The sequence below is a fragment of the Tursiops truncatus genome, chromosome 14 (genome assembly GCF_011762595.2).
Source record: "Tursiops truncatus isolate mTurTru1 chromosome 14, mTurTru1.mat.Y, whole genome shotgun sequence".
NCBI classification, from domain to species: domain Eukaryota; kingdom Metazoa; phylum Chordata; class Mammalia; order Artiodactyla; family Delphinidae; genus Tursiops; species Tursiops truncatus.
In genome coordinates, this window is record NC_047047.1 from 8,903,388 (window position 1) to 8,927,260 (window position 23,873).

The window sequence follows — 23,873 nt, forward strand, 5'->3', positions numbered from 1 at the left end:
AGACATTCCCATGGTCTCCACCCACCATGGGCAACCCTGGGCCTCACATTCTACATATGGAGGCCCTTGGAAATGGCCATCCTTGCCTCTCTCTGCAGCCCATTGGAGGCTGGGTCTTCTGTCTACAGACGACAAGTGGACACATTGGGAGGACAGGTGACCTCAGGCAGGTGTCCGGAGATCTGGCCTACAGACCCTAACCTGGTCACTATCCTTCTGTAGGGCTCAGTGGTTGAGTCTCCAAGATCCCCAAGAGCCCATCCAGCTATGCTTGGTGAAATGCAGGGTTTAGTCCCATGGAAGTACATACCTATCTTCTCGATATCCTTGGGGGTCATAAGGGCCACCTGTAGGGTGACAGTGCACTGCAAAGCAAAGGCAGGGGAGCTGTAAGATCCTGCAGTCCTCGGCCAAATCATAGCACTGGAACATGGTCCAGCCTGGCAGGGGCCACACCCAGTCTTCCCGGGTGGAGTGATGCTGGCCATGGCACAGGACCACACCATGGGGGCCTGTGCGGTCTGGGATGGAGGGAGGTTATAAACTGGAGAGAGCAATGGGTTACCATGGATGGGGTTTGAAGAATACAGGAGGCACACATTAGTGGTGGTGACAGAAGAGGATGCAGCAGGGTGGGGAGGAGAGAGAGGGTTGACTTGAGACCAGTCTAGAACCACTGAGGCTAACCTCCGAGCCCAATGTCTTATGACCTCATGTGGGAACTCCAGCAAACACCTAACTGACCTCCTGCCTGCAAGCACTCTCACTGACCGTCCATCCTCCAGACCATCATCAGAATCGACCCCTAAACACTCCCTAAGTGCTCTAAACATAGAGCTTTCCCACTCCTCTGCCTGCCTTTGAGTCTCTGTCAAAGCCAAGTGATGGTGGCTGACTCCCTTGTTATATAGCAAGCTCTGAATAAATCACCTTTGCTTGTTCTCATCTGGTTGGTCTTCATGTGTTTCCACACATCTTAATCACCTCCCCTGTAAAGCCTTCCATTTCCTCCCAAGTGGAATTGTTCATTCTCTCTTGACCTCAGTGAAATAGCTCACTGACCCCAATATACACGTGCTGGAGCACTTGTCACCGAGAGTGACAACAGATGTGGGTTTCATTCAATTTTGTATCCCAGGCCTTGCATAGTTGCTGACACCAGTGGACAATCAACTGAACACTCAATCTCAATGGGAGGACGAAGGGTGGAGATGTGGGTAGGTGGATGGAGGGCAGCACGGGGAAGTTGGGGAGATGATGGGAAGTGTGATGGGTCCCCCGCAGGGCAGAAAGTGCTCTCTGGGTTGGGGGCACACTGGCACTCTGCTGGAGTGGATAGCTCAGCTTCACCAGCTGCCCCCACTCCTCCACGCACACTTCCTAGGGCCCGACTCACATCTGTGGGCATCATGGAATGGTTGAGCAGGGTCAGGTCCTTCACGAAAAGGATCTCACTTGGTTTTTTCACCAAGGGCTTGAGCAGTATTGTGGCCAGGCCAATGAACCTGGGGAGACAAAGAGCAGGTGTGAGCTCCTGAGCCAGAGGAAATGGTGTCCTTCTCCGTCCCAGGCATGACTTTATCCCGAGATGTCTTTCTCTCCTCGAAGCTGTGCTGCCCACCGAGGCTTCAGGAAGGATGCTGTTGACTGGGAGCATCCACCAGAGGGCTCTCAACTCTCTGGGAATTGGCTTTGGGGTTTCCTGGACAGTGGGCACCCCAGTTACTGGCTCTGCCCTGCCCAGCCTTTTCCCAGAAGCTCTGCACCCACACGCCTCCGGAATGGGACCTGTGCCAAGTAACAGCTGATTGGACCAGGAAGTGGGCACCTGACCAAAGCTGGGCCAGTCAGATTCTCTGTCCTGGGAATTTTGACCTGGGATGCCATAGCCCCAGTCTCAGTGAGGCACTAGAATGGGGCTGTGATGAGAAGCCAGGGTTGGGCAGAGAGAAAGAGATTTAAGATTCTGTGCCTTCAGAAGAGACAGAACTGTCCCTGGGTCCCCAGTTTCCTAGTTCTAGTTGATCTGTCCATCTGTATACCTAGCCTTCATATACACACACCCCACCTTTGTTTTTTTTGCATTAGCTGTCTGGAGTGGATTCTGGTCCTTGCATCTGAGTGAGTTACAGATGCAGCATCTGCCGTAGCTTTAGTCAGAGAACCAGGCTCCTCCTGTCTCTCTCTCTGCCTTACCTTTCCTTCTTTACTGAGCCCATGTCCCGAAGGGTGACTTGCAGGAAAGAGTCCTTTTGCAGGGGGCGGTTCCAGAGGTGCCAGATGAGGGTCTGTGGGAGGCACAAACAGGTCAACATCCTCCCTCTCCCCTCCCTTTTCCATCCTCCTAGGAAATTCGAAAATATACAGGGAACGGGCTGGCCCTGTGTTTCTCTCAAACTGAGGAATATCTCTCAAGTCTAATTTCCTAAGAGGATGGCATTTGCTACCTTCACCAAGGGACCAGGCAACCTACCTGGGCTCCCACAGCTTAACTGTGGGAGTTGAGCAGTATTGTGGGCTTGTTAGTAGCTAAGGGGTTTGGGGACTGGGTGGGGGGACATGGATGGATGGGAGATGAGAGGGGATCCTACACAAGGAGGCCTGTCTCTATTTCAGGTTTCTGGGAACATCAGGACGGCCTGGTTGGACAAGATGGGTCCATCCCCAGAGTGGGTGAGATGGGCCAAGAGCTGCTGTGGCCCCGAGACCTGCACGGCCTTCTCAGCTTAGAGGCTACTTGCAGGGCACGATGTTCCAGCCTTGGGAAAGGCTGATGAGGCTCCCTGTCCCCTCCCTAGACTCCTGGGCACGGTCTGGACCCAGCCTCACTGTGGGGCTTGTCATTGCCTCATCTGGGCTTGCCTGATGTGTTTTACCTCGTTCCATATGGGATGATTGCCTTCCACCTCATGAGTTGTCCTCTGGACATCTGCAAAGACACCAAGGGGCCGGCATTAGTGGTAGGAAATATTTCAAAGTCTAGGTTCAAGTGAGCAAAGAGGGGTAGGACTTATCTAGATGTAGAAAACATCAAGTCTACATTGGCAGATGTGATACAGCACTGATTCTTTCCTACTCTGGAGATTTCAAATTTTCTCACTTTTTATAAGAGTGACATCACCCCATGTGTCAGATAATGTTATGTGTTCATTTCATTTTCTTCCTGGGTACATAGTTCCCAGCCATCTTGCAGCCGGGTGCGGCCGTGTGACTCATTCTGGCCAACCGAGTGTGGGATCCGTGCTCACCACAGCCTGGACTGGCTCCCAAAATCTCCCATGAGAGTCTCCGTTCTCCTCCCCACTCTCCACATGCGCTCGCACCACCTGTTGGGTGGTACCTGGTGACTTTGCAGCCACAAGCAAAGAGCAGCTGGTCCCTAAACGACTGTTTGGAGGAGTCATTCAGGATTGTTGCCTGATCTGCACAGTCGATGCAGCCCTTGGTGTGGGCAAGAGGTAAACTTTTGTTGTGTTAAGGCACTGGGATTTAAGGGTTCCGCTGTGACCGAGCAAAGCTAGTGTACCCTAATACATCCCAAAATATCTCTAATGGGTTGACAGCTCTTTATCCACTAAAATATGCCTTCCCCAGAAATATCTTTAACAAAGAACAGTCTATAGCCCTGCAAAGAACCTCTAAATTGCTAAATTTGAGATTCTTCCCAAGGAAAGAATGTGTGTGAGAGAGAAGAGAGAGGAGACAGTCGGGGGTGGGGGGAGAAGCAGGGGACTCTCTGTGCCTGTCCAGTAGTGGGAAAGGGGGACACTGTAGGGGATGGTATATGGGGGAAGCGGGGCTAGAAACGACAGGTGAAAAAGGAATAAAGGATTTCAAACAAACATTCAGTTATAAAAATGTGTAGGAAATCTGGGGGCAAACCCAGGATTCTGGGTCGTAGGCATCTTTTTTTTTTTTTTTTTTTGCGGTACACGGACCTCTCACTGCCGTGGCCTCTCCCGTTGCGGAGCACAGGCTCCGGACGCGCAGGCTCAGCGGCCATGGCTCACGGGCCCAGCCGCTCCGCGGCATGTGGGATCTTCCCAGACTGGGGCACGAACCTGTGTCCCCTGCATCAGCAGGCGGACTCTCAACCACTGCACCACCAGGGAAGCCCTGTAGGCATCTTTGTAAGAGAGATTTCTAGGAGGAGAAGGACAATGCCTGGGAGGTGACAGGGAAGATGGCTTGGAATCAGACTGTTCCCCAGCTCACCATAAAATTAGTTTCAGGGCAAAGACATGCTGAACCTCCACTACACCTCTTTCAACCCGCAAACTGGGGACATAAACCTACATCACCCTGTGCACCTGGAGTCCTGAGTGTTCCATCTCTGAGTGATAGCATACTCAGCAAGCAGGGTTTCACAGGCCAGAAAAAAACTTAAGGAATTTCAGTCTTCGCTCATTTCTTTTGGAAACTACTGTGTCCTATTTTCTCTTGGTCCCAATTTTCTCACTCTCCACACTTCCTGGAAAACCTCATTTGCCTGTGTCCACCCCCTTTCTCTCCTCCAACAGACTGTTCATCTTTCTTTCCCTTTTCCCCTTTTTGTTCCCAGCTCTTTGTTATATAGATACACTTAACCTCTTTCATTTTCTCTCATAAATCCTTTACACCACCCCTCCCACCTTTCTTGGACTTTTTTCCTTATCTATGAAAAATTGAGACAATAAAACTTGCCTCATAGAATTGTTGTGAGGATCAAAAATCATTACGTTTATGATGAAACTTTGTTGATTATAAAAGTAATTCATCCAATTGAGCAGTTATTACTAGAAGTTGTACAAAGACCTGTCTGTATATTATCTTTTCAAATCCTCACAGCCATCCTATGAAGCAGGTACTTGGGGTTTTTTTAAACTGTTTGTGGCACAGCCCTAGTTCATAGAAGAAACTTGAGAAGTATTCATCTTCTTTTTCTCCAGTAGTCACTCTCCGGAAAAAATGGGAGGCAGAGGAGTCATACTAAGAGAAATAATAGCAACAAGGATGATAAATTTGAAAGAGCCAGACGGTGTCTACCTCACCTTTCTGTGACACAGGGCACCGATAAATCTAGTTTTTCATTGAACGTATGTTGCCTCTCAGGGCTCCTGGCTCTCACCTCTGAAGTACACGGACACGCAGGGTCTGGGTGGGGGGCTCAGGGGTGGGCTAATCTTGGCCGACCACACGACAAGCCGCAGCATCTCTTCCACCTACTTCCCTCCGTCCTTCTCTGGCAAAGCTTCCTTCTTGGAGCAACTTGGTCCAAAGCTTCTCCCAGGGCTCAGGGGGTAAGGAAGGTCCCGAGTGTGTTGCTTAGCAAGAGAGGTGATGTCACAAAGGTCAGTGGTTCTTGGGTGGTGGTTCTTGGTTCTGGAGAGGAATGAGGAGAACGGAAGGAAGAAGAAATCACAGAGTACGAAGCCAGTGGCTTGAGGCGCCCAGGGCTGTAGAAACAAACCAGTTTGGCTGAACTTCACTTCCTCCTTCCGTTCTCTTTTCTCTCTCGTTCTTACTGTCCTTCTGATTTCAAGATCAGGTAGAAGGATAATATCCGCCCTTTATACAAGCAAGTTATCTGGAGTGAACCATTGCCAAAGTCACACAGTTTAGGTGAGAAAATAGAGAAGGGAGGTGAGCTGAGAAAAGAAATAAGGAAATCAAAGACGATTTCAGTGGTGTTTCAGAAGTCCTTCCTAATGTGGAAGCAAACATTTAGGCCTCCTTTTCTCTAAAGGAAACGTGAGTCTAGATATGAGTCTCTCTTGAACCAACAGAAACTAGCTTTCTCATCAATGAGCTCTTACGCCAGCTGGGTTTGTAAGGTTAAAGAAAAATCTCACTGACATATTATCTTGCTGTGGCATCTTCATTGCCCTCAAGGCCTCTCAGCATGAGGATGGAACGGGGTCATTGCTCTTGTCCCTAAGTTTTTTCTGCTTTAGGGTTGAACATTATAAAAATTATACCTTATCCAATAGTTAGCGTGAAAATTAATAGATGTTTTAAAAAAGTATATTCGTTGATGAAACAATTTAGCAGTAAGCTTACTACCCATTCTAAAACATGCATGGGTATGTTTTAGAGCAAAAAAACCCCAAAAAACTGAATGTGTGATCTTGGTGTTAGGACTGCTTTCAGCAGGTTTAAAAAGTACTTCCTGACAGTTTTTCTTGAAATGTAAACACAACACAATGCTTGTTGCTTTGTTAATAATTTTCCAAACTAAGCATGACACAAAAGGCAAACCCAGGAAAAGGAAGAGACGGATAGATTTGACCGCATAAAATTCAAGATTCTTGTACAGAAAAATATACCTTAAAAGGTATATCAGAGCTTCCCTGGTGGCACAGTGGTTGTGAGTCCGCTGGCCGATGCAGGGGACGCGGGTTCGTGCCCCGGTCTGGGAGGATCCCGCATGCTGCGGAGCGGCAGGGCCCGTGGGCCGTGGCCGCTGAGCCTGCCCGTCCGGAGCCTGTGCTTCGCAATGGGAGAGGCCACGGCAGTGAGAGGCCCGCGTACCACAAAAAAATAAATAAATAAAGGTATATCAAAGTAGGGAATGTTTGCAACAGCTCTTATAATTCAATAAGAAAAAGATGAATACTCCAAAGGAAAATGGGGCAAAGTATAGATTAGATGACTGTCCAAATGGACCAAAAAAAAAAGATGTAAAAAAAATTCAGCCTGCTTAATAATCAAAGAAACACAATGAGAACTTCCCTGGTGGCGCAGTGGTTAAGAATCTGCCTGCCAATGCAGGGGACACGGGATCGAGTACTGGTCCAGGAAGATCCCACATGCTGCGGAGCAAATAAGTCCATGCACCACAACTACTGAGCCTACACTCTAGAGCCCGTGAGCCATATATACTGATGCCTGCGTGCCTAGAGCCCATGCTCCGCAACAAGAGAAGCCACCGCAGTGAGAAGCCCATGCACCACAAGAGAGTAGCCCCCGCTCACCACAACTAGAGAAGAGCCCATGCACAGAAACGAAGACCCAATGCAGCCAAAAATAAATAAATAAATTTATGAAAAAAGAAAAGGAAGAAACGCAATGAGATACTGTTTATCACTTTGCCAAATTGGACTCAGAAGCCCAAAAAACAAAAAAGATGTTAAAAAAAATTCAACCTCCTTAATAAGCAAAGAAATACAACAAGATACCATTTATCACCTCCCAAATTGGCAAAGAATGAAAAAAATGATAAACCTGGTGTGCTGAGGAAGGAAGAGGGGAAGAGAAAAGATACAAACCCATACACAGCGCTGATCAGAGTATAAAGAAAAAAACAGCAGAATGAAGGCTCAGGATAAGTGCCAGGGAAAGAGAGTTAACCGTGGGGAGAGATGGACCGAAGGCTGCTCTTTTCCTGTCATCCTAATAGTAGTATTAACCTCTAAATAGCATATTTAAATAGCATCTCTTGAATTTTTCACTTTGAGACTCTGTCTATCAAGTCATCTCTTTTATATCGTCTCTCACTCCTTTCCCACCTCCTAGCTTCTCTCTCCCAAACTTCCCCCAACTCATCACTTTTAGATATTATCTACTGCTGTTTATCACACCATGGCAGCTTTCTTACACCTGCCTTTCCTGCATCCTGTTCTCATAATTGTATCTCATTTGGGAGCTGAATCTACATTCAGTATTTTCATTTTTATAATAATGTATGTTTTTTTAACTGCAGATCAAGTAGTACCCTCCAATTCCACATCCTTTCTTTTTTTAAAATTAATTAATTAATTAATTTTTGGCTGCGTTGGGTCTTCGTTGCTGTGCGCAGGCTTTCTCTAGTTGTGGTGAGCTGGGGCTACTCTTCGTTGCGGTGTGCCGACTTCTCATTGCGGTGGCTTCTCTTGTTGCAGAGCACGGGCTTAGTTGCTCATTGCTTAGTTGTTTTAGTAGTTGTGGCACACGGGCTCAGTAGTTGTGGCTCGTAGGCTCTAGAGTGCAGGCTCTAGTTGTGGCGCATGGGCTTAGTTGCCCTGAGGCATGTGGGATCTTCCTGGACCAGGGCTTGAATCCGTGTCCCCTGCATTGGCAGGCGGGTTCTTAACCACTGTGCCACCAGGGAAGTCCTCCTCATCCTTTCTAATACAACTTTGTGTTTTTCTGTAATTTACAAATTGCTTCGTTTTTTTCATTTGCTTGCTTTTCTTAAAAGTCTGACCAAGTCTTTTAACATCCTTCAACAGCTCTGTGATCTCCTTTTAATACAGTCTCCCCCAGGTTCAAATCCATCAGGTATTTTACCAGTTTTTTCATTTTCCCTGAGCCCTGGGGAGATCTCTCCTGGCCTCCTCTCCTCTCTAGTCTACATTGGTTGCTCCCCAGTCCTGTAGCACAGCCATCATCCTGGGGCTTCCCTACTTCACCACCAGTTTTAGAATTCCCCCGTTTGTCTCCTGTGTTGGACTCTGTTTCCCAGATCCTTTCCTCTTTCTTGAGTTACTCTCTCATCTTAGTGGAACACGATTTTCCATAGCTTTCTGAATTTTTTGAGTGTTTGTAGGTCTGCACATGTCTTTATTCCGCCCTTGCACTTGACTGATAGTCTGGCTGGATGTATCAGTCAGGATGGGCTATGTTATGCTGAGGTAACAAACATCTCCAAAAATCTCAGTGTCTTAAAACAATAAAGCATTTTTTTTAATAGCAGCTTTACTAAGATATAATTCACATACCATAGATTCAGTATTTTAAACAGTACTGTTCAGGTTTTTAGTATATTCACAAGGTTGTGCAACTGTCATCACTATCTAATTCCAGAACATTTCATCACCCTGAAAAGAAACCTCATATTCATTAGCAGTCTCTTCCCATTTCCCCCTTCCCATAGCCCCTGGAAACCATGAATCCACTTTGTCTCTATAGATTTGCTATTCTGACATTTCATATGAATGGAATCATATAATATGTGGCCTTTGTGTCTGGCTTCTTTCACTGAGCATAATGTTTTCAAGGTTCATCCGTTTTGTAACATGTATCAGTACAGTTGGCCACCCCGAATCCATGGGTTCCACATCCATGGATTCAACCAACTGCAGATGGAAAATATTAAAAAACAAAAATTCCATAAAGTTCCCAGAAGCAAAACTTGAATTTTCTGTGCATCAGCAACTATTTACATAACATTTACCTTGTATTAGGAATTATAAGTAATCTAGTGATGATTTAAAGTATTTGAGAGGATGTGTGTAGGTTATAAGCAAATACTACACTGTTTTATGTAAAGGATTTGAGCATCTGTGGATTTTGGTATCCAAGGGGGGTCCTGGAACCAATCTGGATACCAGGTGACAACTGTACATCATTCCCTTTTATGAGCTGATACATCCATTGTATGGATATACCACATTTTATTTATCCATTCATCAGTTGATGGACATTTAGGTTGTTAACATTTTTGGGTTATTATGAATAATGCTGCTGTGAACATTTGTGTACTTGTTATGTGTACATATGTTTTCAATTCTCTTGAGTATATATGTAGGAGTGGAATTGCTGGGTCATATGGTAACTCTATGCTTAACATTCTGAGGAGCTGCCAGACTGTTTTCCAAAGAGGTCGCACCATCTTACCAACCAATCAGCGATGTACAAGGGTTTCAATTTCTCCACGTACTTGCCAACACTTTTTGTCACATTTTTTGTTGTCACCATTGATTTTTTTAGACATCCTAGCGGGTGTGAAGTGGTAAAGATTTATTTTTCTTCTTGAACCACGTTTCTTGCCTTGGGGTCCCACTGTCAGTCAGTCAACCAACTGATCGGTCATCAATCAGTCAACACAGGATCCATTCCCTATATTCTGGCTATGTTCTCTGAAGGATACGAAGAAGGTTAACATCCCCCACTTTAGGATCTACTCTCTCTTTACAAAACACAGAGGAAAGTTAACTCAAAGCAATCTATGGTCAGTACCAGAATTCTTACTGGGGCATCTGGGGCCTTTTAGGGTCTGAGTTATGTCTGCCTCTCCAACCTCATCTCTCTCCACTTATTGACCACTGCTTCCTAGCTACACTGTTCTTGCCACTTTTTTTTTTTTTTTTTTAATATTCTAAAGCTGTTTTCTGCCCCAGAGCCTTTGTCTTTGCTGTTCCTTCTCCTGGAGAGCTTCTCACCCAGCATCTACCATGCTACCGTATTCTCTTCCTTTGGTTTCAGCTTTAAGGTCACCTTCCCAGGGACACCCACCCCATCACCCAAGCCAAGGCTGGCTTGCTGTTCGACGTGCTCAGATCACCATCCACTTTTCCTTATTGCAGTAGGCATGGTGGGGAGTGGAGCTGTGAGGAGGTTCTGAAGCCAGGCTGCCTGGTTCCAGTTCTGCCTTTGATACTTACTAGCTGTGTAACCTTAGGCAAAATACTTGACTTCTATGGATATGACTATAATAGAACCTAGCATATAAAGTCACTGAGAGGATTAAATGAAGTAGGTTATTTATGTTACTTAGAATTTGATTGGCATTCTCTAAATACCAGCCCTTACTATCACAATTATAAATTAAACAGTTTTTTTTTAATTGAAGTATAGTTGATTTACAATGCTGTGTTTGTTTCTGGTGTACAGCATAGTGATTCAGTTATACACACACACACACACACACACACACACACACATATATGTATATATGTTCTTTTTCATATTCTTTTCCATTATAGTTTATTTAAAGATATTGAGTGCAGTTCCCTGTGCTATACAGTAGGACCTTACTGTTTACTTTTTTTTTTGTGGTACGCAGGCCTCTCACTTTTGTGGCCTCTCCTGTTGCGGAGCACAGGCTCCGGACGCACAGGCTCAGCTGCCATGGCTCACGGGCTTAGCCACTCTGCAGCATGTGGGATCTTCCCGGACCGGGGCACAAACCCGTGTCCCCTGCATCGTCAGGCGGACTCTCAACCACTGCGCCACCAGGGAAGCCCCTGTTTACCTATTTTATATATAGTAGTTTGTATCTGCTAATCCCAAACTCCTAATTTATCCCCCTCCCCGTTTTCCCCTTTGGTAACCATGAGTTTGTTTTCTATGTCTGTAAGTCTGTTTCTTTAAAATTTATTTATTTATTTATGGCTGTGTGGGGTCTTCGTTTCTGTGCGAGGGCTTTCTCTAGTTGCAGCGAGCGGGGGCCACTCTTCATCGCGGTGCGCGGGCCTCTCACTGTCGCGGCCTCTCTTGTTGCGGAGCACAGGCTCAGTAGTTGTGGCGCACGGGCTTTGTTACTCCGCGGCATGTGGGATCTTCCCAGACCAGGGCTTGAACCCGTGTCCCCTGCATTGGCAGGCGGATTCTCAACCACTGCGCCACCAGGGAAGCCCCTGTAAGTTTCTTAAACAGTTATTTACATAGATTTGAAAAGAAGGCAACTATACTCCAATAAAAATTAATTAAAGGAAAGAAGTATGCCAGCCACCCGGCAAAGCAACAATGCGGGGAAGCGAGAACAGGGGCTGCAGGAGCCAGCCTCCTCCCTCGCCCTAGTTTTCCCTGCTGAAGATGCAATAGGCCCGAACTCCGGACTCTGCGCTGTCTTGCCTGCGAGACCCGCTCGTGTTCTGGGCTCTTCTCTTCCCCCGCAGCTATATCCGTTCCGGGTTTTGCGGCTCACCGCCCCTCCCTTCCCAGGCTGTAATCCACTTCCGCGTTTTGTTCGGTGCCCGGGGCGCCGGGGCTTGGAGGCGGTAATGCGCAAGCGCACAGGAATCCGGCCAGGGCTGAGCGCGCGGCCGGAAGGTTGTGGGTGAGGGAAGGGTCGGCCCCGGCGGGGGTGGCGGGCCCGGGGTGGGGTTGAGGCCCGTGTCGGTGTGGGCGGGGGTCTCGGTGAGGACCTCCGGGCTCCCAGGGTGCGCGGGGACCGGGCGGCCCGGGTCGGACGGCCGTGTGGGGCCGGGGGCGGACTCGGGCCGCCGTGACGCGGGCGCTGCGCGGGGCCGGGGTGGGCGGGAGGCGGCTCCTCCTCGTCGTGAACTCTCGGTGACCTTGGCTAAGTCACTCCATCCCCCTGAACCGGCGCCTCCGTCTGTAACGTGCGAATCACAAGCCCTGGCTACCAGCTGGGGCGGTTTTGAGGCTCGGTGGCTGGACCCCCGAAGGGTACCTGGAGCAGAGGGCGGTTCCCCAGGGACCACCCCGGCCTCGGTGAGGGAGAGGGGTCTTCCTCGCATAGCATTGTTACAAATTTTGGGGAGGAGCTCTCACCTGTATATTTTTAAAACTCCAGAACATTATGAAGTCGTTGCAAAACTTTTGTTTAACACAAACGAGACGTCAAGGGCTTCCGTGAGGCCCACGTTAAGCAGCTGTTCCTGGGATGCTCACGCTACTGCTGGAGACGGCTCTGGGAAGCTTTCGAGAATGGTGTGCAGCCGTAGAGACCCTTAGCTTCAGAATTATTAGTATTTGTAATTCCTCTTGTTTGCCAAAACCCGTCCCGCCCACGTAGGAAATTAGGGCGCTGGCCAAGCAAGTTTAGTATCTGCCTTGGTGAACATTGGAGTCCCTCGGCTTTGCAGCGGACCAAATTGTAGAGATTGAGGATGGAGGTGGTGCTATAGCCTTTTTTGGTGGTGGAGTGGGATCTCAGGAGCCCTCCCTACGTGGGCAAGGGTCTGTAGTGTGATGGATACTCAGTAACGAATGCTAGAAGGTCACAAAAGTAAGAAGCCTGTTAGATGTTCTAGGTTGGAAGAAATTCTGAGCATTTGAATTGACTTAAACTGGAACTTTTCACTGCAGGTGACTAGCATGCAGGTACCCGTTCTCTGACTTGCTGCCCCTCTTCTGACATGGCCCACCGCGGTGGGGAGAGGGACTTCCAGACGTCAGCGCGGCGCATGGGCACCTCGCTGCTCTTCCAGCTTTCGGTGCATGAGCGGGAGCTGGACCTGGTGTTTCTGGATCATAGCTATGCCAAGCCGTGGAGTGCCCACCCAGATGCCAGTAGTGCCCGGCCCACCCGCATGCTCTTTGTTACTCCCCGGAGGCAGCACGAAAGTACCATGTGAGTTTGGGCTTCTCTCCTAAGGGTGGCCATTGCCCTAACTGGGCAGTGATCAGATTTGGAGATTAGAGCGGATTTTACTGTGGGAGATGGTAAAGGGGGGGTGGGGCTTGGATGTTTAATTCAGGCATCACTGTTAAACATCGTGAGGTTATCAGGCCTATATGTGGACACCTACATCAAGACATCTAATGAGTTAGGAAAGCAAGATGTTCAAAGGAAAGCAAACAACTTAGATAACAGGACTTGTCTGGGAAGAGGAATTGAAGAGGATTGTTTCAACTGTGAAGAAAAAGACTGAAGAGTTGACTTTTAAACATTGCCACCTAGGATTAGACTCATTCCTTTAGTCCAGTGATCTGGTTCCAACACTGGCAGCAATAACTTTTTTACGGTAATTCGATTTGCTTTTCCTGGCTTCACCTGGAAAGTTGAGGAGCATATGCCCCAGGACCTTGCTTTCTCTCTTAGCTTGTTACAGAACTGTCACCATGGGTTGATCTTAACCCTTCCTAGGTCTGGTTACATATTCAGCCCGCCTACATTATAGGGTAAGGACTTTTTAATAAATTTACCATGTAATATGTGATAGAATTACATTTGGCCTAAATAAACTCATTTAGCAGTTCTTTTGACCTTTAAGGTGTTCTGATTACTGGTGTTTCAAGATATGTTGATATATTCTATTTTGATGCTTAAATCATGCCCTTAGTAATTTTATAAACTTTTATTGGGAAGAGGTTTTTTTGTTTGTTTGTTTTAATCTGACCTGATGTTTAATCTTTCCCCTGGCACAGGTTTTAGGTTTGTTGGAGAATAGAGATCTCGTGTTTTGCTTTTTTAGATCCCCCAGTGAGCCTTAATGAGCTAGAAGTACCATGATGTGTGTGTTCAACACGTGTAGAATAGTGGTTTTTATTTCTTTTCCCAGTGAGAGCAGCATTTTGTTGGCCTACTTTGAATGTACAGGGCATGGGGTCTGTGACTTTAGGGAATAATCCAGCATAATCCTGATGCTTCTGGCCTAGGGCATAACTGAAGAGCTCTTTTAAATAGAATTTGAGGTCTTTCTCTTAGTTATGTAATAGCTTCTTGATATTGAGACTCCTGTGTTCATATCTCATGATATTTTCTTAAAGTGAGATTTTGTGGATTTGGTCATTTCAGTACTCAGAAAATTATGTCCTTTTATAGACTGGCTCCACATATTGGCCCTGAAAGTGGGAGTTTGGCATGTTTTAGGAACTCTTTTCAGGCCATTGGGTCCAGAATGTGGTTGCAATGGGGGTGTAAGTGGGAGCTAAGGGAGAAGTTGGCAGAGGCTACCTCATGTAGGAATTTGATCCTAAGAGTTGGTAAGAAGTCATTGAAGGATTTTAAGCTAGAGATTGGATTTTTATTTGAAAAGATCACTCTGAATTTTTGTTGAATAGATTATAGTGCAGGAGTGGAGTAGATAAGACCTGCTAGAAGACCATTGCAGTGGTTGGGGCCAGAGATCATGAGCCTGATGGAGCAGGAATAGTAACAGGTGGAGAAAAACGGTTGGCCTTGAGGTGTATTTTGTAGGTCCATCCAACATGCCCTGCTGTAGTGAATTGGAAGGAGTAGCCAGGGTTAAGGGGAAAGGCAACATTCGGATGACTCTTAGATTTCTGGCTTGAGCAGGTGGGTGGTGCCATGAGTCGGGGAAGGCTTGGGGAAGATGTGGTTGGAATGGTGAAATCAGGAGTTCTATTTTAGGAAGACAAGTCTAAGTATCTTGTCCAATGTCTGGTCCACAGAAGATAATCAGCTCTTTCACCCACCACCAAATCTAGCTGCACATTATTTCACTTCATTTCATAATGGTATAATTATTCCAGCCATTGGGAATGGATACAATAACATCCTTGAGGTCAAAAAGTTAAAGTGATGTTCGGTAGATAGCCAGTGGGCCAGTTTGATTGACATCGGATTTTGGGTGACAAAGTTGGTGCAGTGAAGGACCCTCATGGCACTAGGATTTCTTTAACATTTTAAAATATGAAAGATCCTTCAGGTATCCACTTATGTTTGTTTCTGTTGTAGGCTCCTTACAGAGTAAGCTAAGGCGTCTGCATTCCAGGTGATCTGTCTTAGACAATCATAGGCTTTTATAGCATATCATTAACTACCAGTTGACTTGCTAAGGAAAGGGCAAGTTTGTATGAATTTATTTAAAACTCTAGACCAACACCGCCCGACAGAACTCTGTAGTGATAGAAATGTTCTATATCTGTTCTGTCCAACATGGTAGCCTTAGGCAGATATGTCTGTTGAGCACTTGAAATGTGGCTTGTGTGACTGAGGAACTGAATTTTTAATTCTGTTTATTTATTTATTTATTTAGGCCACGCTGCACAGCTTCAGGATCTTAGTTCCCCAACCAGAAAATGAACCCAGGCCCTCGGCAGTGAAAGTGCAGAGTCCTAACCACTGGACCACCAGGGAATTCCCTCTAATTTTTATTAATTTAAATAGTTCCACGTGGCTTATACCTACTGTATTGGAAAGCACGTTTAGGCAATCAGCTATATGCTTAGGGAATATATTTGTCCTTTTAAAAAAAATAGCTCTTTGTCATTTTTGCATAGGTTCATTTTAAAACAACTTTGTGTTCCCCCAGCACATACCAGCATGTCAGAGGGCAGAGATCTAGACAAGCGTGGGAAAGATGACTTTGGATCATAATTTTCTTGTGGATATAATATGCTTATGCATACTTTAAAGCTGATTAGGGACTTACCTGGCGGTCCAGTTGTTAAGACTCCCCGCTTCCAATGCAGGAGGCGCGGGTTCGATCCCTGATCGGGGAACTAAGACGCCGCACGGCGCAGCCAAAACAAATAAATAAATAAAAGCTGATTATATTAAAGAGACATTTTTGGCAACCAGATGATCGTTAAATACCTGTGTTGTGTGAAGTACGTGTGGCTGGTCCTATTTCCTCACTTCTTTACAGCGAGTCAGATGTCCCAATAGATGTGGAGACAGTCACGTCAACCCCTGTGCCACTTTATGACAATCAGAAGGCACGCAGCGTGATGAATGAGTGTGAACGGCATGTCATCTTCGCCAGGACCGACGCGGATGCACCTCCCCCTCCGGAGGACTGGGAGGAGCACGTCAACAGGTAGGCTGCTTCTGAGAAGACCGGGCACTCCAGGGTTAGTAGTCACCGCACTGTAAATGCGTATCGTTTTCACTGAAACACATTTATTAGGAGCTTATTTCATCTGTAGCCACACGAGTCAGAACGTTCTCCTGTCTCTGCATGATAACTCTCAGCTCGCTGTGCGGTGAGCTTCTGGGGAGGAGAGCTTGTGTCTCAGCCATCTTTCCATCCCTGACACCTAGGACATTGCCTGGCACATAGTAGGCATATAGTAAATGTTGATTGAACAAATAAATGAGTTAAATTTGATAGGTATGACCTGCTCTCTAGCATATACAGTACATGTTATGTTATGTACTAACATACGTGTATGTCTGAGTTACCCAGACTGCTAGACAAAGAAACCCTGTTAAATAAATGTCCATTTGTATGACACTGTATTTACATTGTCTGTAATTAGGGTAGTGAAAACGTTCTGGAGTCGTACGAAAAGCTAACAGATGTTTGATTTGAGTGGCTTTTAAAAATAGATTTGTAGGGCTTCCCTGGTGGCGCAGGGGTTGAGAGTCCGCCTGCCGATGCAGGGGACACGGGTTCATGCCCCGGTCCGGGAAGATCCCACATGCCGCGGAGCGGCTGGACCCATGAGCTATGGCCGCTGAGCCTGCGCGCCCGGAGCCTGTGCTCCACAATGGGAGTGGCCACGACAGTGAGAGGCCCGTGTACCGCAAAAAAAAAAAAAAAAAAAAAAAAAAATAGATTTGTAGTCTGTGGTTTTGGGGGAACACTTCACCCCACTTTGATGAGTTTGCTGCCTAGTTTTTTCTCTTACAGCCTACTCACCGTGGGGACCCAGCACTCCTCTTTAGGTCATTTGTTGTTCATTTGGCAGATATTTATTTATCTTTTATTTATTACATAAAACTTTATGAGGATAAAATGTACGGACCATACAATTCACCTATTTAATGTGTACAATCAGTGGTTTTTAGTATATTCATCCCCACAGTCAATTTGATGAACATTTTCCTTAACCCCAAAAGAAACTCCATACCCATTAGCAGTCACTTCCCATTTCCTCCCAACCCCTCCAGCGCCTAGCAACCACCAGTCTACTTTCTGTCTCTCTAAATTTGCCTTTTGCAAACATTTTATATAGATGGAATCATTACAGAACGTGGTCTTTTGTGACTGGATTCTTTCACTTCGCATAATGTTTTCAAGATTCATCCATGTTGATGCATGTGTCAATATTTCATTCCCTTTTAATGCTGAATGATATTCTATGGTATGGACGTACCACATTTTGTTTATCCATTCATCTGTTGATGGATATTTGGGTTGCTAACACTTTTTGACTATTACGAATAATGTCACTTTGAATGTTCATATACTTGTTTTTTAAAAAATAAATGTATTTATTTATTTATTTTTGGCTGCGTTGGGTCTTCGTTGCTGCCGCGGGCTTTCTCTAGTTGTGGTGAGCGGGGGCTACTCTTCTTTGCGGTGTGCGGGCTTCTCATTGTGCTGGCTTCTCTTGTTGCGGAGCACGGGCTCTAGGCAAACGGGCTTCAGTAGTCTTGGCATGCGGGCTCAGTAGTTGTGGCTCGAGGGCTCTAGAGCTCAGGCTCAGTAGTCGTGGCGCATGGGCTTAGTTGCTCTGCAGCATGTGGGATCTTCCTGGACCAGGGCTCGAACCTGTGTCCCCTGCATTGACAGATGGATTCTTAACCACTGGCCCACCAGGGAAGTCCCCATATACTTGCTTTTGTGTGGACATACGTTTTCATTTCTCTTGCATATATACCTAGGAGTGGAATTACTGGATCATATGATTACTCTGTCTAACTTGTGAGGAATTTTCAGATTGTTCTCCAAAAGGGCTACATCATTTTACATTCCCACCAGCGGTGTATGAGAGTTCCAGTTTCTCCACATCTTTGGCAACACTTGTTTTTAATCTGTCTTTTTCTTATTATGACCGTTCTAGTGGGTATGAAGTGACATCTCATTGTGGTTTTAATTTGCATTTCCCTCATGGCTCTCTCTATATGTATTTACCTACTAAGGGAGTGTTAAGATCTTTATATCAGGGGTTGGTAAGTGGTAAACTTGCCATAATGTTGGAGAGCTCTTACTTTATAATAATGGAAGAAAAAGAAGTAATTTGATAGGAGGAAGGGTAGGAAAGTTTGAGGCTAATTGGCATGGTTTATGAGTTTGGCTGGAAGCAGGGAATGAGACTGAGCTGGTATGCTTATGTGATCAGGATAGTAGCTGTTGAAGGAGGAGCAGTTCTGCACCTTGGCTGAAGAGCTTTTGCAGAAGTTGTTCGGGGTCTTGAATTGGAATTAACGTTGTGCCCTAAGAAGGGGAAATGCTCTCTAGAGCTTCAGATAAAGAGGAAAACTGCTGTGAATGAAGATCAGCTACTAGAGTATTACCGGAATCAGTGAATTCAGGAAAGTAGTTTATCACCATTGTTACAGTTAATAATACTAAAAATACTGACAATGGTAGTAACAAAAAAGAACTACCGTTTGTTGAGTGCTTTCTAGGTGCCAGGCATTGTGCCAAGCGCTTCATATGCATTCTCTCTTTTAAATCTCACAACTCTCCTAGGCATATCCCTTCTTCATCTCTGTTTTACAAATGAAGAAACCGAGCTCAGGGAGTTGAAGAAACCTTAGGAAGTAGTGGAGCAAGGATTTGTTTAAAGCGAACAGTCTGACTCTGGAGCCCAGTGTTCTCAACTACTATACCTTCTCTTTAAGGGTAGTAAAAAGAGAGACCAGTTAGTTATGGCTGAACAAGGTGGCCTCACACTTATGTGTCCTTTATGGTGTTGGTTGCCTTGTCCTCAGTTTGCAGTTTCAGAAACTGCATGGGAGAATTGCATGAATTTTTCAATCAGTTCGCCCATGGTCATGATCAGAAGGTTTGGGGGGACTCTTCATGTTTACCAAAGTCATCAGAGACTTAATAATACATATGAATACCAGTTTCTTAATTTATAAGGAGAGATACAACTGCAAGGCAGATGAGACACTGGGGTGGCCTGGCCCAGAGCATTGATTCTCAGTAGGAGAATCTGGGAAGCTATTCTGTTCGCGCAGTGGATGGCGAGTGGACAGTCTGCACAGGAGGTGCCCTCCTTCAACAAGGTAGCTGGATGCACCCATCTTTCCTCGAAGCAAGATGGGCCCACAGAGTTAGGCCAGGGCACACCTCCACCTGCCCAGTCCGGCAGAGAAACACTGACAGATTCTAATCTTTGGCTTGTCTTTCTCCATGTGGACCTCCATCCCCGTGTTATGACATTGCCACAGATTGATATGATTAATTAGCGCTCAGTTTATCTCAGATTATTTGTCTTTTAGTGTCTGATGAGATTTTGGAGGCGTCCTTCTCCCATTAGCAACAGGCTTACAAACCATCTCTTCAGGTAGGTTACTTTTGCACACAGTTAATTTCATTATTTGATGGTACTTACTGACTTCAATTTCAGAGGTCACCACTTTATGACCTTGTCCCCAAGTTCTGGATCTGTAGCCTGTTTGGAGGTTGCAGTTAGTTCTCTCTGCTTGATTGTAATCATCTTGTTGCCATTCTTTCCCTTGATTTGATTGTTAAATTGCTGCTTCTTTTCTTCCTGTATAAAATCATGTAAAATTACAGTTTCCCACATCAAGAACTCATGGACTATATAGGACAGCTCCCTAGAAATCTGTTTTTCCTCAGAGAGATTACTGACCTCTCTTATCAGTGGATTCAGAAACTTAATTTTCTTTTTTAGTGCCCTATTTCACCCTCTTGAATTATTTTAGTAGCAACTGCCTTCAGATAACTTTCTATGTTTAGAAAATGAAGGCCCCCCCACCCAGCCCGAACTGACTCTGAGTTTCTCTAGTAATGCCTGATATTTCATGAAGCAGTTTAATATCCCTCTCTTCTTGATTTAATTGTCTCGATCAGGGGTTGGCAAACTATGGCCTATGCGCCAAATCCGGCCCATTGCTTATTTTTGTATGGCCCATGAGCTAAGAATGGTTTTTACATTTTTAAGTGGTTGAAAAAAAATTTTAAAAAGACACAAGAAATTCAAATTTCTGTGTCCATAAATACAGTTTTATTGGAACACAGTCATGCCCACTCATTTAGGTATTGTCTGTAGCTGCTTTTGCACTACAGCTGTGGAGTTGCATAGCTGTGATGGAAACCATATGACACACAAACTCTAAAATATTTACTATCCAGTCCGTTATAGAAGAAGTTTGCCGACCTCTGGTCTAGATTGCGTTCTTGTGTCTGCATGCCAAAATCATGTGACCTGGAGAACCTTTGAAAATGTTATACATTTGCTGGTGTAGTAATGTTCCCCCAAGAAGTTGGACCAGCTTTTTCCCCCAGATGTTTGTCAAATGCCAAGTTTAATTAGATGAACAGCTTTTCAAAGACATTTAACAAAATACTGCTGACATATGATACTTTGGGGCATTGCTCTCAAATGGATTTTAGGACGTTGTCAACATTTCAGTAAAAGAATCTAGTGTCCTAAAGCAGGTTGTCTTATCTTAGAAATCAGAACTTCTGAATTCAATTGAAAAAAATTCTTCTTTTCTAAATTTGCTCTAATTATGTCTCTCAATATTGTATGTATCTATGTGTTAATCTCAGATGGATGTTTGAAATTTTGAGTTCAAGATCTTGGAGTTGTTTATTTTCCCTCCCTCTCCCTTCCTCTCTCCCTGCCTCTCTCTGTCCCTGTCATTCCTCTCTTCCTTTCTCCTGGTGTTTAAGCAAAGAATTTTATAATCTGAAAAAGTAAGTGTGACCTTTTTCTTCTCTCTGATGTTCTTTCTGTCTCTCTGCTTGCCTTCTGGTTTAAAAAAAAAAATCCTTTAGACATTTTAATATTGAATTAGTATCAGAGAAAGAATTACCTTTGAAAATATCAGGTTCTGGGACTGATGTGACTTTTTGGCTGCTTTGGATAAGAGGAGCCAGAAGTCAGAATGTCATTTGGGTTCAGTGGGAGCGTGGAGAACATTAGTGTCTGATCTCATCTAAGCAATGGAGAGAAGGCATTTTTGCACTCATGAAAATTGAATAGGTTTAGGTGGGGGGAGCGTGTTGACTCACCACAGTTCCCATCAGCTATTTGACTGTTTAGACTTGTATTTAAAATTCTGTCTCCTGTTTTTAAATTTTTCCTTAATTATATCTTTTGCATGCTCTTAATCTTGGGTTAGATCATTTTTTTCTGCCCACTTAATTTTCCAGCCTCCCACGAAACTGGCAAAATATAGAGAACATGTTTCAGTTCTTGGAATCACTTTGTTATATATCCAGCAACAATCCTAAGAACTTTTTCTGGGGATTTTAGATTCTCAACATTGTGGTTTTTCAATTTAATTTCAGCTGACATTGGTGTATGGTAGTAATTTCTAAATAGCTTGTAGTCCCCTTCCCATTTTGTTCACATCATTTTCCTTGCTCCTGTCATTTCGGGTTTCAGGATAAATATAGAGTAAGAAAAACAAATAGAGAAAACATCCTGTTGTATAATAAAGAACAGGATAATTTTGGAAACACTGTCGGTACCTCATAAATAAAAATTATACCTCATTCTCTGTCCTTGGGATTAAGGTTTGCAACATGATCAATGGGCTTTGAGAAAGGTCAAGAGATTGTTGAACATGAAGAAATTGTATTCATTGTTTAACCTGTTTGATTATCACTGAGCATTGCTGCTGGGGGTAAGGCTGCAGTATAATACTGCTTTCAAGATGTCGCAGGTTCTTTATACATATTATTTTCACAGAACTGAAATTCAAAAATTTTAACACATCTTTCATTTCCACTTCAAGAGATTTATCCTTCAGAGATACTTGCACAACCGTGTAAAGATATGGATAGAATAGATGTGTGTTTGAGTGTATTGGGGAGAGGAGGGATGGTCACTGTGACTGTTTATAATAGCAATAAAAGGGACACAACCTAAATGCCAACCAGTAGGGTAGAGCCAGCCATTAAAAGCAAAGAAGTTTATTAAAATGGAAATATCCATGTATCTCCAGAGAGCTTTTTTTTTTTTTTTTAACGGTACACGGGCCTCTCACTGTTGTGGCCTCTCCCGCTGCAGAGCACAGGCTCCGGACGCACAGGCTCAGCGGCCATGGCTCACGGGCCCAGCCGCTCCGCGGCATGTGGGATCTTCCCGGACCGGGGCACGAACCCATGTCCCCTGCATCGGCAGGTGGACTCTCAACCACTGCGCCACCAGGGAAGCCCCAGAGAGCTTTTTATAACCACTTGTGGACATCCTCTGTCTCCTCCCACCACCACCAAATCCCCAAGCCCATCCAAGAATCACTATACATATGAGACATGCTACTCATGTTAGTGTGTCGTACATTTAAATAATGTGAAGGAAAATGAGATTATGAGCCAGTGGGCTGGAAGGTGCTGGTTCCCACAAACCTTCCTGGTCCCAAAGTATCCTGAGTCCCAACTTGGAGTAAAAGCTTCTACTCCCCTACCTCCCAAATCCAGAATCTCTCTGAATATCAAGGCACAACAAAAACTGACCAAATCCTAATGAAGTAGCAGAAATTAAGCCAAGAGAGCTATGGGAAAATAAGAAAAAGAACGATTCCAGGAAACCTAAGACTGCTTCTAGTATGCCACAAGGGGTTATAAAAGGATGGGAGGCTTTGGAGGTTAAGGCGGATTGAGCTTTGGCAACAAAGCTACTACAGGTAGAGGGTACCCCTGAAGAATTCTGTGATCCTGGACTTCAGCTTGCTCCCATCAGTAGTCATAGCTACCTGAGCTTTTTACTGTTAGAAGGAACCGTGAAGATCATCTAGTCCATCTCTTTTACAGTCAAGGAGACTGAGGGCACACAGCCAGCTCCTGGCTCGTAGCTAGTGTTCTCCGGGACTGTGTAACTGTGGTAAGTTGTCAAACTGGAGACGTGGTAGGTGGAGATTTTATTTTACAGAAGGAAAGGATAATGGGATAACTGTGCAGTGTGCATAACAAAGGGTAATTTGCCTTCCACCTGCATGTTTACTGGGCCATGTTGTTAGAGAGATGACCTGTAGAAAAGAGGGTGTCTGGTTGGTGGGTTATGATGGCAAAGGTGCTAGTCTGTTATAAAGTAAGAGAAATGGAGATTGCTGAAGTTGTTTGAAGCAACTTCCTTGCGGTTCAGGCACCCTGTATAGTGAAGGGCTCAATTTACAGTTGGCCCACATGGTGTATCCGTGTTCCTCTGCTGCTCAGGACCCAGGCGCTTCTGTGGTAGGGAGTGAGAGGGTTTGAATTTGTACTCCACTATTTACAGGATTTAGAACGTAGTATGCACACAATTCATCTGTTTCTTTATTCAGCAGATGTTCAAGTCCCTACTCTGTGTCAGACACTGCTTTATGTGCTGGGGATGTAGCACTTAAAATGGACAACAATCTCGGCCATCTTGGCCTTTACATTCTAGCAGAGGAGGACAAACCAAGCAAATAAATAAAATGGATACAATGTGAGGTGGTGGTATGGCTGGAAGGGGGGATAGGGAATCCCAGGGTGGGAGTGAGGTGTCGGCAGTTTTAAGTACAGGTGAGTCAGGGAAAGCCTCAGTAGGTGACATTTGAACGAGGACCTGGAGATTGGAGGGGGAGCCATTGTTTCAGGTAAGGGGAATGGATGGTTAGGGCCCAGTCTGTGCTGTGAGAG

At 45.2% G+C, this 23,873-nt stretch overlaps 2 protein-coding genes across 11 annotated transcripts in view; one reads left to right on the forward strand and one right to left on the reverse strand.

The window, feature by feature from the left end:
- The window catches only part of FER1L5 (fer-1 like family member 5), a 48,160-nt gene extending 42,968 nt beyond the window's left edge, over positions 1–5,192 (reverse strand). The window contains 5 exon segments of the mRNA XM_073791753.1: positions 311–365; positions 1,397–1,505; positions 2,197–2,288; positions 2,877–2,929; positions 5,108–5,192. Of these exon segments, the coding sequence (XP_073647854.1) occupies positions 311–365; positions 1,397–1,505; positions 2,197–2,288; positions 2,877–2,929; positions 5,108–5,192 (394 nt within the window).
- A 6,474-nt stretch (positions 5,193–11,666) lies between these two features.
- KANSL3 (KAT8 regulatory NSL complex subunit 3) overlaps positions 11,667–23,873 on the forward strand; it is a 41,355-nt gene continuing 29,148 nt past the window's right edge. For 6 of the 10 annotated variants that reach the window (XM_073791087.1, XM_019931117.3, XM_073791085.1 and 3 more), the window contains exons 1-3: positions 11,667–11,740; positions 12,736–13,000; positions 15,984–16,154. In XM_073791087.1, coding sequence (XP_073647188.1) covers positions 12,786–13,000; positions 15,984–16,154 — 386 coding nt within the window. In that variant the 5' untranslated portion in view covers positions 11,667–11,740; positions 12,736–12,785. Of the gene's footprint in view, positions 11,741–11,803; positions 12,139–12,200; positions 12,358–12,735; positions 13,552–15,983; positions 16,155–19,516; positions 19,582–23,873 lie in introns of those variants that run through there. The other 4 variants (XM_019931115.3, XM_019931116.3, XM_019931120.3 and 1 more) reach the window with 4 other exon arrangements.